General features: G+C 48.5%; 1 protein-coding gene across 6 annotated transcripts; it reads left to right on the top strand.

Annotated features, from left to right (window-relative positions):
- Positions 1-501: 501 nt before the first annotated feature.
- Positions 502-12,499, top strand: LOC102496392 (serpin A3-5). 6 transcript variants are annotated; one of them, XM_006165385.3, is made up of 6 exons: positions 502-879; positions 1,361-1,398; positions 3,799-4,406; positions 7,184-7,454; positions 10,603-10,753; positions 11,935-12,499. In XM_006165385.3, the coding sequence occupies exons 3-6, from the start codon at positions 3,800-3,802 to the stop codon at positions 12,154-12,156; spliced, it is 1,251 nt and encodes a 416-aa protein (XP_006165447.1). In that variant the 5' UTR covers positions 502-879; positions 1,361-1,398; position 3,799; the 3' UTR covers positions 12,157-12,499. The 6 variants fall into 6 exon arrangements, with proteins under 6 accessions (XP_006165447.1, XP_006165448.1, XP_006165446.1 ...); XM_006165386.3 differs by lacking the exon at positions 1,361-1,398; XM_006165384.2 differs by lacking the exons at positions 502-879; positions 1,361-1,398 and adding an exon at positions 1,474-1,651.
- The last annotated feature ends 4,291 nt before the right edge of the window (positions 12,500-16,790 follow it).

Below are 16,790 nucleotides of genomic sequence, written 5' to 3' on the forward strand. Positions count from 1 at the left end.
CATCTCCCTTATGATGACGGATGTTGAGCATTTTTTCATATGCTTTTTTGGCTATTCATATGTCTTAGAAAGTTTTTTGTCAGCTCATTTTCCCATCTTTTAATTGGGTTACTCATTGTTTTTCTGGGTAAGCTGCTTGAGTTCCCTGTTATCAGTCTCTTATCTGATGTATATTTTACAAAAATATTCTCTCATTCTGAGGGTTGTCAATTCACACTAATTACTGTCTTTTGCTGTGCAGAAACTTCTTAATCTGATGTAATCTCACTTGTCTATTTCTGGGATTATTGCCCGTGAGTTGCCTTCTTTCGATGCTCATGAGTCTAGCCTAGCTTTAAAATCTCCTTTCAGCTTCTCATCTTACCTCTGCAGCCACCTGGGGATGTTCTTATTCCCAAGAAGTCATCTGTAACACTATAAAGAACATAAACGTGGGTGTCACAGAGCTCAGCATGCAATCCCATCTCAATCTGTACAAGTTGTTTGCCTTTGAACAAGTTCCTCAAGCCACCCTATGCTTATCTGCAAAATATTAATAGGACTAATTCCCCTTTACGGGATCATTTTAGTATGTGAAACATCTACCACCTAGAAGACACTCAGCAGATAACGAGTGACTGCTGTCCTTGCATGTCACCACCATTATTAGAACTGTTTCTATATCAGCCCAAGTCCTTTGGCTTTTGCATAGAGAAATAAGCTATTGTTCATGCCCACAGAAGTACAAAAGGAAGCACAAAGAGATGGACAAATAGAAGAGATCAAGTATGAGTACAAGAGGCTCTGAGTCCGTCTGGGGCACTGCTTGCAGGTGGCTTTGCCAGCATTATCTCTTCCCTCTTCTGGCTGCTGAAATCTTGCCCATTCTTCAGGATCCAGGTAAAGGCCACATCATTACAGGACACTCCACTTAGTACTTGAACCTCTACGTTACCCAGTAAAGGAGACTGAATTTTAGCCAATTCTAACTGAATACTGTTAGCTCCACACAAACTTCATCAACTCAGGGTTCTTTTGGTTGACTTATGGTTTTTCCAGTCTAGAGTTTTTCCTGCGCCTTCACTGTCCCAGTCCAGAGGTACTTCAGTATGGAGACGGCAGGCATCCAGAGCCTCAGATGAGTGACTCTGGAAGTCAATGATAACAGTGACTCTCCCTGACTCTGTCCATGCCTACCCATGGTCAGATATGTAGCAAGTACATCCGAAGTGGGTGACTAGATGGATAGACGGATGGATAGAAAGAAAAATGGATGGGTGCATGGATGAGAGGGAGGGAGGGAGGAGAGGGAAGAGGGGTGGCTGGGAAAGCTCTTTCCCAAAAAAACGGGAGTGGGTGGAACTCTGTCCTTCCTCCGCAGCTTCTCTGGCATGCCCTGTGACCATCCTCCAGAACCAGGTGAGCTCAGTAGCTTCCATTCCTGCAATTTCTCCATGAACCAGTGAGCACCACACACTGTAGCTTCCAAAAGACGCAAGCACAGTGAGCCAAGGGCCAGAACAGGGTGTAAGCTGACCTCATTTAACTCTAGTCCCTGGCCAGAACCAGCAGGTGACATGTGCTGCCCACTCGGTGCCTCAACCCAGGACAGCTGCTTACTATGAGAGCTGAGGACACATCAGACACCCAGTACATAGCCTGTAAGGAACAGGTACCATCCCGTGGCTTCAGGTCCGGCGCCCGCGGCTTTCAGCACCTGAGGAGGTAGCTCTCTGGGTGACTGTGGGCAATAGGGGGACAGGAGGACAGCTGAGGCAGAGCATAGTACCTCTCTGGACTTGTAGAGCTGCACAGCAAAACCTCCAGGGCTAACTTGCAGGTGGATCTTATTGTAGCAGGTCACCAATATGAGCCAGGGAGCCAGTGGAAGATAAAATAAAGCACCCATCCTCAAGCAGCAGACCTGGGCTCAAATCCTGGCTGTCACTTGCTGTCTATTGACCTTAAGTAAGCCACTTTACCTCCCTAGGACTCCATTTTCTGCAAAGGCTGTGAGGACTATGTGGAATATTACTCATAGTGCCCTCAACAGTTCAAAGGACAAGGCTGAAATGAAGAGATCATTGGAGAGACGTGAGAAGGGTTGAGGGAAAGCCATCAGGAGAGCTGTTCCCTGCCAGGAGCTGAAGGGACAAAGGGGGGAATAGTGAGAGCTGGAGCCCTGGAGGAGGGGCTGTCAGGAACAGCTGGAGCAGGGAGGGAGTGAGAATAAGCACTCCTACCACTCTCTCCTTTGGCCAGGACTCTCCCTATAGAACCCAAGAGGAAGTCAGTGGGCAGGGGAGCCCAGCAGCACAGTCCAAGGGGGTCAGCTCTAAGGGCACAGAACAGGGTGGAAGAGAGCAGAGAAGAGATCAGGCCGGCATGGGGAATAGAACAGCTCCCAGAAAAGTCATCGCCAACAGTAAAGTCGTCGCCAGCGTTTGCTGCGCATCCCCTCTGTGCCCTGAGCCTGAACACTGTTTTGTTCCATTTTTACTCAGAAGGAATTTAGCCCTGAGCACGGGACACTCACTATGACCCAACGTGTATTATTGGCTTAACGAGTTTCCTGCCAGAAGGTGACGAAGATTCTGCACCTTTTTTAAGAAACAGGAGCTCAGTGACCTCACCCTGACTTCCACCCTCACCTTGGGTTTTCTTGGTGACTTGCTTTGAGGGGAGGTGTGCACTTTACCAAGTCATGGGGAACTGTGTTCAGGGACTCTGGAGACGGGGAGAATGATGGTCACAGCAGAGGACCGTGGAAGGATGACCTGCTGCTCGCCCCTGCTGGGTCTGACAGGTGGCATGTGCCCCAGGGTTGGCCCCGAATGGCAAGGGACACCCTTCCCTCTTGTTGGTCACAGAGCACCTGCCTGGCTTTTCCCAAGCCCTCTCTAGACCACATCCTCCCGTCCAGATGCTGGCAGACCCTGCTGCCCCCTGCTCACAGGGAAGGGAAATCAGCCACAGGCTAGGGGCAGGCCGTTCAGACCCAAGAACAATTTCTAAAGGAGAGGTCCGCCGTCTCGGGTCAGTTCCCAGGTCCAGGCCAGGGGCCTTCTTGGAGGAGGAGTTCCTGCTGTGGAATTCTGCACCCCTATGAGGTGGAGGGAATCCTGGACCCAGCAACTTAAAACTCATGCTAGGCGTGTGTGTGTGCATGCCCAAAATCCCAAGAGGAGAATGGAAGAGAAGGGATTATGGTGTGTCTATCCCCCCTGGGGGATTATTTCTCACTTTCTGTCTCTCTCTCTGTGTCTCTCCAGTGAGGACATGCACCCTATAGCAAAAATCTCTCTAAATAAATAAAAATAAACACTGATTCCCTCTGAAGAGTAAGGTTGCAGGGTGAGCAGGAAGGAGCTGAGTTTTTATTACATATTATAAATATTATACTAAGAATATATTATACATAGAACACGGTGCTATTGTAACTAAAATCCAAAGAAGTCTGCAGAGTACAGTTGGGACTAGTTTTTGTAACATGGCTAGTTTTGCTGACCATGTGTTGTGCTGTGTCCACCCTGTTCTCACATTACACCTCGCACGGCTCTGTGAGGCCGGCGTGCTGCGTCCTTGTATACCTCGGACTTCTACTGGGAGGGCAGGGAAGTCGCCCAGGTCCCACAGTCGAGCAGGTGAGTCAGGATGTGAATCCTGGGCTGTCTGGCTCCAAAGCCGGCACTTTATTGAGGCTCACTGTTCCCTTTGGGTTCCCCACTAATGCTGACCCCAGCAGGAAGTGTTCTGGGGAGACACGCCTCGCTGGCTGTGCGGTGGGACTGGGAGATAGCACTGTGTCTCTTTGTCTAGGATGGCCAACCCAACTCTGTCCTTCTGGCTCCTGGTGGCCGGACTGTGTCCTCACACCTATTATAGCCAAGAATACCCTCCAGCTCCAGAGATGCCGTCAGCCTCCTCGACTGCCCTGAACAATTCCCACTTTGCCTTCCGCCTGTACAGAGAGATGGTGGCTGCAAACCCAGGCAGAAATGTGCTCTTCTCCCCACTGAGCGTCTCCATTCCCCTGACTCTGCTGGCCCTCAAGGCCAAGCCAGCAGTTTGCTCTCAGATCCTGAAGGCCCTGGGGTTTAGCCTCGCCGAGGTCGCTAATGACCAGGCTCAGGTGCACTACAGTCAGCTACTTCGGGCCCTCCTGCCAGACCCCTGGAAGTGCCCGACAGAAATGGGCAGCGTGCTGTTTGTGGACAAGAGGCGAAGCCTGGTGCGGAAGTTTATCGATACGGCCCAGAATCTGTACCGCATGGATGTCTTCCTTACTGCCTTCAAGAGCTATGCGACAGCCAGGGATTACATGGACTTCTTCATAAGGAAGAAAACCCATGGCAAAATCGAGAAGCTCACCCAGAAGGTGAACCCAGACACTGTCTTGATTCTGGCCAATTATATATTTTTCAAAGGTGAGTAAACGTCTCAGCACTTCTTCGTGGTCTGTTGCAACATTAATCCATCTTAAGCTCAAGATCAGTATCTCCTCTTCTCTTAGTCGGGCTCACATCCCGCCTGCCTCTGCCCCTCCAAGACAATGCCGTTCTGTTGATTAACTCCCTTCTCTCCTACGTCTTCCATCTGTCTCCCAACACCTGCGCCGACAGTTAATCTCCTTCCAGTACAGCCCATTAACTGCTGGCATTTCAGAGAGTTCATCCTTGGCCACCTTCTTTCCTTATTCTACAGACTGTCCCTCTGCCAGCTTGGCCTCCAGTCCTCCTGTCTACCGGACCCTTCCAGCTCTCTAGCCCAACCTGCACCTCTAATGAGCTCCAGACCCATATCCTCACAGGCCATCTGGTCACCCACTTCTGCTCATCATATTCTAAGCTAAAGCATTCCTTCCCACCAGCTCCTCCCACAACGAAACATTCCTCTCTTACTGTTCCTTTCTTCTATGTCCCAGTAAATGGCCCCAACTCCTACTCAAACCTGAACGTGAGGCACCACTGTGCACTGGCTGGGCAGATCCTCAGAGCTTCTTTTCTTTCCCATACTACACATCCAAACAGAAGCCACATGCTTGACTTGACTTCCCTAATCTCTCTCACTCCACCGTGGTCTTTCTCCCCTGCCACTGCTCTTCAAGTTATACTCTCTTTCTTTCTTCATCTGCTAGAAGGTGTGCTGCACTCTCCAGACAGAGACAGAGAAAGCGAGGGTAAGGGAGACCCCACCTCCAAAGGGGCTTGGTCACACCACAATCTCTTCTCCTCCATTTCTTCATACTGTCAGGATTCGGGACACACAAGCACACATGCCCAATGTGCTTTTCCAGCTGCAGGGGTCGGATTTGAACCACACAGTCACGTGAGCTCCAGTTCCCTAAACCACTAGGCTATAGGGCTGCCCCCAAGTTACATCATGTCTTACCAGAATTATTCCAAAGGCTTCTTACATGGTCTTCTTGTCTACAGTTTGCCTTCCCACCTGTGGCCCAATGCAGTTTCCATGCTTTGTCAGGGGTACCTTCCTCTTAAGCAAACTGGATCTTGTAATTCCACAGCTTAAAACCTTTCAGCGGTCCTAACTCGACCGCAGCCCCTAGGATAAGGCTCCATTTCTTCAGGAGTGACCAACAAGCTAGCCACGTGAAACGCTACCCTCTCCCTGAACAGCAGCCTCCAGCCTTTACTCAGTCCACTCCTTTGCCTCCCGCTTCCCCTCTGCTTCCACTAGCCAGTGATACTAACCCTTTAGGGCTCAGTCCGGAAGTCATTGCCTCCAGGAAGCCTTCCTTGACAATCTCTACCACGAAGGTGACAGATTTAGGAAGACAATAAAACACCACAAGAAAAAGGAACATACTTAGATCTAAAAATTATTTCTCTGAAATACAAACTTAACTGGGCATTTTATATTTTACCTGGCAACCCTACCGGCCATTGTCTAAGTAGTTGGTAATGGGGAAAATGCTTCTTGTTCTGACCAGGCTGAGTTTGAGCTGCCACTCAGACATCTGAGAAAAGTGACCAGGTGCGTCCAAAGCTCATGAGGGAGGCACAGGCCGGCCGTAGAGGGCTGGGAGCCTTCAGTGCACGGAAGTCGGAAGCTACTGGGAGGGCTCATCTTGCTCTCCTCCGTGTCCTGATGGTACCATGTCCTTTTTCAGCCTGAGGTCACACTGTGTTATGTGTCCTCTCTTCACTTATCCCTTCCCCATGAGACTGGGCCTCCTCACACAGGAGAGGGCATTGTTTGTGCCACGCCTGCCTTACCTGTGGCCCAGCCACTGTCAGGACTGCAGAGCTCAGAACTTTAGCTTCTTGGTTCTCCTCAGTGCCTGCTGCCCTGTCCCTTTGTGCTCAGTCCCTGCAGTACACCAAGTGGCCCTCAGAGCTGGGCCCTCAGCCTCTGGCCAGAGCCTCAGCTGCCGGCAGAGAAGGCAGGAGGTCGACTCTGAAGGAGGAGTGGTGGTTTACTTACTCTGCCAGAGCTCCCCAGGCCCTGAGCCCCCAGTGGACTGGTAGACTTCATTCAAGCATCTGCAGCGGATACCAAGGTAGAGTCCAGTATCTCGTATTGTTTTGCAGTGAACGCTATAATAACGTTTAGCGTGAGCAACGCCTGAGCAACTACCCTGTGCTGGGCACTGTGCCCAGGACTTGACCTACAGCATCTCATTGAACGTTCACAGATGTGCAGTGAAGTAGATATTAGCACCCCCGTTTACACACGAGGAAATGGATGCGCTCCACTCTGTTCTTACCGCCCTCTCCTCTCCCCCTCACTCTTCCCGTTCCAGCTACACAGCCGTCTGATGTCCCTTGAGCATGACAGACCCATTCCTGACACGGGGCCTTCGCCCATCCTGCTCCGGGATATTCCTCCCCAGATATGCCGTACTTCATTCCCTCACACTGAGGCTTTACTCCCTGCCACCTTCTCATAATTATATGAAATTGTAACCCTCCTTCCCTGACATTTCTTGTCCCCCTTTACTTTCTCTCCTTAACGTGTATCACCTCCTAATGTATTCTTTGTTTATCTTGTTCTTTGTCTTCCCTTGGTAGGTAAGCTCTAGGTGGACAGAGATTTTTCGTGCCTGACTATGTCGCGCACCACAAGAATGGTACCTGCCACGTCATTCTCCTCCCTAAATAGCTCCCAAATGAATGAAATACCTGACACCTGGTGCCCTCTGCCCTGACAGTTCTCCTGTGATGTCTGCCTGCTCTTTTTCCAGGGAAATGGAAGCACTACTTTGACCCAAAGCTCACTGAGATGAGGCCCTTCTCTGTGAATGAGAAGCTCACGGTCCAAGTGCCCATGATGCATCGGCTGGGCTATTTCCAGCTCCAGTATTTCCGTCACCTGCACAGCTACGTCCTGTGGTTGCCCTGCAGGTGCAACGCCAACACGGTCTTCATTCTTCCCAACATGGGGAAGGTCAGCGAGACAGAAGAGGCACTGCTGAAGGAGAATTTTGACACCTGGACTCAGCCCTTGACACTGAGGTAAAAACCCAGTTATCTCTGCCTCTGCATGCAGTGAGAATCTCTCAACAGCTATCATGCCAGCCTCTACAGCTGGTCTATGTGCCCATGACATAAGGGGGTGGGACTAGATCACACACTAATTATCAAATAGCATTCAGCCATTCACTCCTCTGGAAGACGGGAACAGGTAAGCCAGCCCAGCAAAACCATCACCATCGTCGTCATCACCGCATTACCCCATGACACCTTCTTCTGAGAGATTTACGGTTCCCCTTGGCCTTGCAAAGCACTGAGAAGTCATAGAGAACTGGACATTTAACTTAACTTCCAGCATTCCCAAGTAGGATTTGAACCTGGTACACGTTTTCACATAGGATCCGTAAACAAACTACAGTTTCCATGGGAACTGCAGTTGGATAGTTACCATAGATCTGTCCTCTCAGCTCACGAATGAATTCAGTGTGACCGATAAACTCAGAGGGACCAGGTCACCTCTCCACCAGTCACCGGCTCAGGAAGCTTCAGATGAAAGTCACCTTCCAGCCACCTGCCCTTCTCTCCCTCTTCCCATACCTCATTATCAACTTGCTGGCTTTTCTCGGGTATTTGAAGTCTTTGCCTCTCAGGTGTAGGTGACCAGCATCGCTGGCTTCATCTGGGAGTTTGTCAGAAATAAATATCTCTGGGCCAATTTGGTGGCACAGTCAGTAGCAAACTGCGCTGCAGTGCCATATGCCAACTACGAGTTTGTATTCCTACATGCACCTGAAAACACGCTGGTTCACATGCCCAAGATCCTGATGAGCTGGAGGGCTGCGGAAAGGGGGTCTTGGCATGAGAAGACCCTGTGCGTTTTTTCTCCCTCTCTCTTGTCTCTCATACACACACACACACACACACACACACACACATTCTCTATCATGAATGCAAAATTTTAAAAAGGCAGAGAGAGAAAGCTAGAAATGCAGTATTGGAGGCCCCCCTACATCTGCTAAGTCACAGTCTGTTCCCACCAGATGCCAGGTGGGTCCCGTGCACATTCAAGACAGGGAAGCCCTGATGAAAACCCCAGCCGAACCCCATTGCTCCCCAAGAGACCTTCCAGATCCTCAGCCATTGCAGCTTGCCACGTGGTGCCCTGTGCTCCCCCCGAGTACCTTCTCTGCACCTCTCATTTTGTCCTCTGATCTGGCCTTGTTTTCTGGAGCAGGGCTTCTCAACCTCAGCATACCACAGACCAGGGAATTCTTTGCTATGCCAGGGTGTGTGGAGGGGGAGGTAGGGGCCTGGGCACTTCCAGATGTTTGGTAGCATCCCTGAATGCTCTACTCCGGGATGGCAGTAGCACCCACTCTCACACTGTGACAATCAGAAATGTCCCCAGACTTGGTCATTATCATTATCCCCCTTAGGGACATCTATTCTGGATCATTGCTCTGTGTGTGAACCGTGGGCTCCTGTGTGTAGATTGTAGGCTCCCGTGTGTGGATTGTAGACTCTTGGAAGACAAGAACTGTGCACTTTGCTCACACTGAGTTCTCCTTGCCCCCAAAGGCTTGTTTGTCCAGACGTGGATGAGCAGCCTTGAGCTGAGAGTGGAGGTCTGTGCCCTGACAGAACAGTCTCAAGCTCCTCAGCACCCCTCCCCTAGGTAGGCCGAGAGCCTCCAGCTCCCCTCCTCCCTGCTTAGCTCACCTGCAGGGTGAGAAGGCACCTGAGATATTAGCGGCTCCAGCCTAGGCCAGGGAGCACCAGGGGAGTCCTGGTGGAGGGAGGGCAGAGACACACTGCCCCGTGGCTGAGGCAGGTGGGGAGTAAAGCCAGAAGACTCATGTGCAGGGCTCTTTCTTCCAGGCTGTGAACTCACTCACAGTTTTGGTTGCCATGAAGAGAGAGTCCCACATGTGTTTTTTGTTGTTTTCATCTTTTAAATTTTTGCCCTTATTTTTCATTTTTTAAATAATTTTTATTTTATTTTATTTTATTATTATTTAATTTGACCAGGAAGAGAGGAGAGAGAGAGAGAGATCATGAGAAAACAAGCCCAGAACTTGAACCACAGTGGGCCTCGTGGGAGTCCAGCACTTTAACCCGTGCCACTTGATGGCCCCTTTATTTTTATCTTTTATCTCCAACTTATTGAGGTATAATTAACAAACAAAAGTCATGTGTACTTAAGGTCTGCAACACAACAGGTTGACGTGCACACACAGACGGCCCCTGACTTCCAACCGTTCCACTTACAATTTTTCGACCTTGACGGAGTGAAAGTAACTCATGCTCACTAGAAACCACACTTCACGTTTTGAGTTTTCCTCTTTTCCTGGGCTGGTGACAGGCAGTTCCCTGCTCTCTCACGACGCTGGGAAGGTCAATGAGCTGCAGCTCCCGCCACCAAGCTGTACAGAGATCAGAATGGACTTGTCCCGCGTAACTGAAACTACCCTACTAGCGATGCCTTCCCGGCCTCTGGCAACCATTCCACTTGCCTTAGGAGGTCGACTTTTTAGATTCCACGTGAAGTGAGAGCATGTCACCTTGTGTGTTCTGGAGGTACATGGAAAGGTAAACCCAGGAGAAAACGGTGCCCAGTCCTGCCCCTGGACCCCTGGGTGTGCAGGGCATAGGAAGCAGCAAGGTTATGTATGAGGTCCAAGACAGACAGACAGTGAGATTCTCGTCCGTTGGACCCAGTGCTGGCCGCAGTCTGAGAACGGCAATACAGCTTAATGGCTTTGGCCTAGGGTTCAGTCCCAGCTTCTTAGGAACGGTGTGGCTATGGGACAGTCTCTTAACCTCTCTGACTCTCCATTTGCTCCCTTGTAAAATGGGTTTTATTTATTTATGTATGTATTTTTTACAGAGAGAGAGAAAGTGAGAAAGCAAGCCACCAAGTCTGAGACTCAAACCCCAGTCAGCCATGCGGAAGCCCAGCATTTTTAGCCACCATGCCACCTGCTGGCCCCTAAAGTAGGTACTTCCAGCGCCCAGCCCCAGGATTACTGTGTGATGAAATGCCACTGCAGAGTGCTTGGCGCTAGCCTGTCTATTGCAGGCGCTTGGTAAACATGGCATTCATTTTACGCTGTTCTGCAGTGAGAGGACCAGTGGGGGCAGTATATTAATGACATTATTCCAGCTGTTTCTCTCTCATTCCCCTGAGTAGCAAAAGGAGGCTGTATCTTCCAAAATTCTCCCTACGTGCGAACGTTCAACTGGACCAATTTACGCCGACGACGGGCATCTCGGATATCTTCAGTTACAGCGCAGGCCTCACAGGGATTTCTCTGCAGACCTTGCCCATGAGGGTCTCCAAGGTGAGTTAAAAGCCACCACCGACGTCAGAGCCATCCGTGAGCGTGTGTTGCATCACCTCCTTATTCTCTTGCACGCAGATGGGACTGTCCCATTGTTTGGGAAAGTCAAGGGTAGAAATGGTGCATTGCAGCACCCAGGGGCCCTGAGGACAGCTGCTCCTAGGAGAGGGCTGGACCTAGGGGTCTGAGGGAGGGCCATGAGGAGCCTAGAGGCAGGATGTGCTTCTGCAATACTGATCCTCCTGGGGGGGCATGGGGGGTACCCTCATGGTTATCTAAGAATGGTGTGGGGGATTTATTGTATACCAGGAGGGATCCAGGTGCAGAGGGAGGTCACCTAAGGTGCAGGGGTGGGGTTAAACTACTCATGGATGGGTTGGGGAGTGAGGCCCCTAAGTAGAGTCCCGAAGTTTAACGACATGGTAGGGCTTTCCCAGGCGTAGAAAGAGGACATGCTCAGAAATATTGTCCAGCTTTGGAAAAAGCCAAGTTGGAGAGGAGGAGCACTGGGAAAGGGGGGATGGGGAGCCGTGGGTGCAGCTGTCACTTGGAGCCTGGGCAGAAAGGTCCTGACTGCCAGGCTCTCCTGGGAGCTGGGGAGGAAGGCTTCAAAGGGGAAGTGGTGGGGTGGGACCTGAAATTTAGGGGCCTTCACCCTTGGGAAGGGGGTTGCTGCAGAGCCTGAGGGACAGAAGGCACAGGCACAGGTTAGCCAGTGCAGCCCGACTGGGCCTCAGGGAGGGAGAGAAGCAATAGGGCTGCATGGGGGTCAGAAGGGAGATGCATTTTGGAGATGGTGGTGGGCTTAGGAGCAGGAAGTGCATGGAAGGCAGTTGGCTTCCAGAGATGGAGGGGCCCAGTATTGGGGGAGCAATAGGCCAGGAGAATGGCCAGTTCCAAAGCCCCCCAGGCTGCCTCTGAGTCAAGTGGAGTGAGGGGAAGAGACAGCTTCCGTGTGGAGCTGGTGGGAGGGGCAGCAGCATCTTAAGCTCTTGGAGATGCAGAAACTGCGTCCCCACGTGGGACAGAACATGCCTGGTCACATCTCTAGACAGGACAGAGCCGGGACTCAATTCCAGGTCTCCTGGGCAGAGCTCAGACCAAGTGAGGGTCACTATGGCACCTCCCCGGGGCGGGGGGATATTCCTACTCTGACTGACTGTGAACCTGTCCCCTCAAAGGCGGTGCACGTGGCAGAGCTGACCGTGGATGAGGACGGAGCAGAAAAGGAAGACATCACTGGCCTCAGGTTTTCTCCCAGTCACCTCATCCCCATCCTGGATTTCAACAGGCCCTTCCTACTATTAGTTTTTGCAGAAGGCAGCCATAATTTGCTCTTCATGGGGAAAGTGATGAATCCCAAGGCAAACTTGTCATCAGGTGACAAAAGGGCATTTCCCTGACCCCCTCCCTCCCAGTGTGTGCAATGCTCGGGGCTCCTGAAGAAAAGGGTGCTCCATGACTGGAGCCCTTTTGAAATGTCCAGGCTTATAGCCCTGTGTTCTGGTCTGTGCACTAAGGCCCCCCTGGGTGAATATGCCCATTTCACAGGTTCGCAACCCACAATCCAGAACGGTTATACAATTGCAGGCCAGATTCTCATGGACTTTTGCCAGTTTCCTGTCCTCTGTTGGTTTCTGGATTTTCCCTTGTTTCCAATTTTCTCAGGCTCACACCACCTGGCTTGTAGACTAGCTATTTTCCTCTGGGGGAATCAGCTCAATAAAGCAGCAAATGACAACCTTGTAGGGGGTGTTCTGGTGCTAGTAAGTAGGTCACTCCCTAGAAGGACTTGGGGAGTCTGCTGAGAGTGTCTCAGGGGTGTGTTTGTGTGACTCAGAGAAGAACTATCAACCGGCATCCAAACCAGACTTTTATGAGATCCCAGCCAGTTTTGGGTCTCAGTTGAGAAGTGAGCAGATGAGTGGCTGAAAAGGAAAACACACAAGGAACCTCTCTGGGTCTCTTTGGTGAGAGGCTATGTAACATTCACGTGTCTTTGTTGTGTTCTTGCAAAGGATGGCCCAGACTAAATAAGCCCTTAAACCATCCATAAAATTATTTCCATGAGTAGATGTTGCATGCAGGGGTTGAGTTCTTTGCAAGAGTGTCCACCCAACATTCAATCCTATATACAGTAAGCATCTGTTGAGGGCTGCCCATGCTAGGCACAGTTCTAAGGCTGAAAGAGATGGAAAAGAGCCTCCTCCTCAAAAAGCTCATCATACAGGTATGCATGGTGCATGGCCATGTTGCAACCACCTGAATGCATAGGCAAGGGTTAACCAGTGCAATTTATCCTCTTGTTCTCTTGAACATGAATAAGAATCATATTCTAACTGGGAGGTGTGTCAAGTGGAGGTAAATTTTTTAGGTTTATTTATTTATTTCTTCTACCAACAAGAGAAAAAGAGCACTCCCAACAGGGTCTTGATGCTACCATACTCAGTCTCAGCCAGTCTTAGATCATGGGCAAGTGTGTACCCATGTACAGGGAAGCTACAGACTTGAACTGGGAACTCCATGTAGCCCAGACCAAATAAGCCATAAAACCATCTATAAAATTCTGTCTTATGAGTAAAAATTGCATGCAGGGATTGAGTTCTTCACAAGAGTCTCCATCTGACATTCAGTATCCCATGTGGCACTGCCTCACAAAGCATCACATTTTTATCACCATGCCATCATCCGCTCCCCAGCCAGAGTCTTCAGTTGATGGGCAGGTAGCCCAATACTGACAGAGTCTGATTCACTGAGAAGGGTATTGCCTCATGTCACACCGGTGCCAATGAATAGCTCGAAGTTTATAGGAACCCCTGGGAACTTGAACCACTGTCACCATCATTCCATAGAACTGTCATTCCAGTAGCTACTCCCCACATGTTCTGACCACCACAACCTTTCTTTCCAGCTCATTCTTTTTGGTCCCCAATTCCAATGACCTTTCAATCCCAATGGTTTACATCACCCATTGATTATACCGGTTTTCACTGCCCTCTCTTCCCATGGATCCTCACTTCCTCTTTGCCCAGTTTCAATCCACGATCAATCTCTCCCTCAACTCCCTTGCACTTCTCTTTCTTTATTGGAATTGCTTGGCAACATCCTGGCAGGATCCTAGCTAGCCAGTCTTCCACTTGGTCATGATTGTATTTGATCTCATTCACTCAAAGACATCACACCAGCTATCCTCCCTTCCAACTCCACAATCACATCTTGCCTATCTCTTTGACTTTTTCTATCAAATATACTCATATTGACTCCATATCAAAATAATTAAATGATAGATAATGAAGCGAGATCATAGATATTGTTTCCCTCTCGTTAATATACCACTGCTTAGAAAAGTTATTTATTATCTTGTGTTCAAATTAAGAAGACCGTCTATCTCAGTTTGTCTGGGAATAAAATGATTCCAGCACATGGGATTTTCTGTTTTAAAATCAGAATTCACAGGATATGTACTTTCCTGCTAAAACTAGGTAAGTTCTCAGACAAACCAGGGTAAGTTGGGCACCCCACAAAATCGTCTTTCCATTTTCTCTGTTCCAGCCAGGCTCTCTTCCCACCAGCATTGCATCAAATTACTCTTGACCAGCAATCTATGATCAATTGCTAATGTCTCTCTCAAGTTATTCTGCATCTTTCCTGATTTCTTAACATTATTTGACAGAATTTGTCAAGTCTCACTCTAGAAATATTTTCATCACTTGACTTTTGGGACACCACATTCTCCGAGTCGTCTTGCATTACCCTGGACCCTCACTGGGCACTATTTCTCAGTAATTCCTTAAACGTAGAGTCTTTTATTCACAACACACATTGCATGATCAGCAAATTACATCAGCCCCCCCCCCCAAAATATATCTAGAACCCAACTACTTGCCACCACATACACTGCTGTCCCTGGTCCAACCCACCATCATGTCGTTCCTCAACTATTACATCAGTTACCAAACCTAACTCCCTAAATGTGGAGGCATTAAGCAGAAAAGAAGGGGAGACAGAAGATACAAAAAAAGTACCAATCCAATAAATACTAGCTAAAAACTTATAAGATTACATGTAGCATATAAAGTTATAAGAAAAAAACTAATGGGACCAGCAGATGGCATAATGGTTATGTCGCTGGGCTCCCATGTAGTCGACCACAGTTAGAGTGCTGGACCTGGTGGCTTAAAACTCATGCTGGGTGCATGTGCATACATGACCAAAATCCTGAGAGGAGAATGGAGGAGAAGAGATTGCAGTGTGGCCATCTCCTCTGGGGTGATTTCTAGGTTTCTGTCTCTCTGTCTCTCTCTGTCTCTCTGGTGAGTGCATGTACCCTATAGCAACAATCTCTCTATAAATAAATAAATAAGCGCATACATTAATGTTCAATTAATGTGTCATAAAGATTCCATAGGGAATAGTTGTTCAGCAAATTAGCCTGGGACAATTGGATATCGACATGTAAAAATAAAAAAGAAAAAAATATAAACCCCACCTCACATCATACACACAAAAAGTAATTCTAAATGAACCATGAGCTAAATGTAAGAATTGAAATATAAAACTTCTACTAGGTTGTTGAGAAAGTCATGATGTATTTTTCTACGTTTTCCTATGCAAAAATACAGTATGACTTTCCTGACAAGCCAATATAATAAACCACAAGAGAATTTTATAACCTCAGGTTGGGTAAAACATTCTTATATATTAAAACAAAAACATGTGTAATAAAGAACAAAAACTGATAAGTTGGGTTTCCCTAAAATGCAATGCTTACATATCAAAAGATACTACAGCATTAAGAAAAAAAAAAAAGCCAACAGTTTCTTACAAAGCAAAGCATAGTCTTACTGTATGACCCAGTCATCATCACCCTAGTATTTACCCAACCGACTCTCTCCACACAAAAACCTATACTCAGGTGTTCATAACGACTTTATTCACAATCGTAAAGTTCACAGAACTTAAGTTGCCCTTAGATTCAATAAGTTAATAGAACAGATTGTTGTACATGCATGCTATAAAGTATTATTCAGCAGTAAAAAGATCAAATTATTTTAAAAAATAATAATGGTAAAAATAAAAAGTGCTGTTGATCACAAAGTAACATGAAGGAACCTTAAATGTGTAATGCTAAGTAAAAGAAGCCGGTCTGCAGGACCAGCAATGGCATAATGGTTAGATGACTACTCCCACAGGGTCGACCGCTGTTCGAGTTCTGGATCCAGAGACTCGAAACTCAATCTAGGCATGTGTAGGTGCATGCCCAAAATCCCAAGAGGAGAGGAGCGTGGAAGAGAAGGGATTGCAATGTGATCATCCTCATCCCAGGGGCAGAGGTGATTTCTCACTTTCTGTCTCTCTATCTCTATCTCTCTGGCGAGGGCACATGCCCTTTAGCAAAAATTTATCTCAAAAAAAGAAAAAGAAAGTAAAAGAGAAAAAGAACCCAGTCTGAAAGACAACATACTATGTCATTCAATTATATGACATTCTGGCTCTTTCCCACTATACAAGATGGCAGGTGAAAAAGCTGCGAAGCAGGATACTAAGGAGAAGAAACCTGAAGCCAAGAAGGCTGATGCCAGTGGCAAGGTTAAAAAGGGTGACCCCAAGGCTAAAAAGCCCAAGAAGGGGAAGCCCCATTGCAGCCGAAACCCCATCCTAGTCCAGGGCATCGGCAGGCACTCCCAGTCTGCCATGTATTCCAGGAAGGCCATGTACAAGAAGAAATTCTAGGCCATTAAATTTAGGATCGAAAAGAAAAAGGAGGTTTTTGCGACTGTCACAAAACCAGTTGGTGAAACAAGAATGGTGGGACCTGGGTGGTTAAACTGCGCACAATACCTAGGTATTATTCTACTGAAGATGAGCCTTTGAAGCTGTTGAGCCATGGCAAAAAACCCTTCAGTCAGCATGCGAGAAAGCTGCGATCCAGCATCACTCCTGGGACCATTCTGATCATCCTCACTGGATGCCACAGAGGCAAGAGAGTGGTTTCCCTGAAGCAGCTGAGCAGTGGCTTTCTACTTGAAACTGGGGT

Source organism: Tupaia chinensis, unplaced genomic scaffold (assembly GCF_000334495.1).
Source record: "Tupaia chinensis unplaced genomic scaffold, TupChi_1.0 Scaffold143913_1, whole genome shotgun sequence".
In the NCBI taxonomy this organism is placed as follows: domain Eukaryota; kingdom Metazoa; phylum Chordata; class Mammalia; order Scandentia; family Tupaiidae; genus Tupaia; species Tupaia belangeri.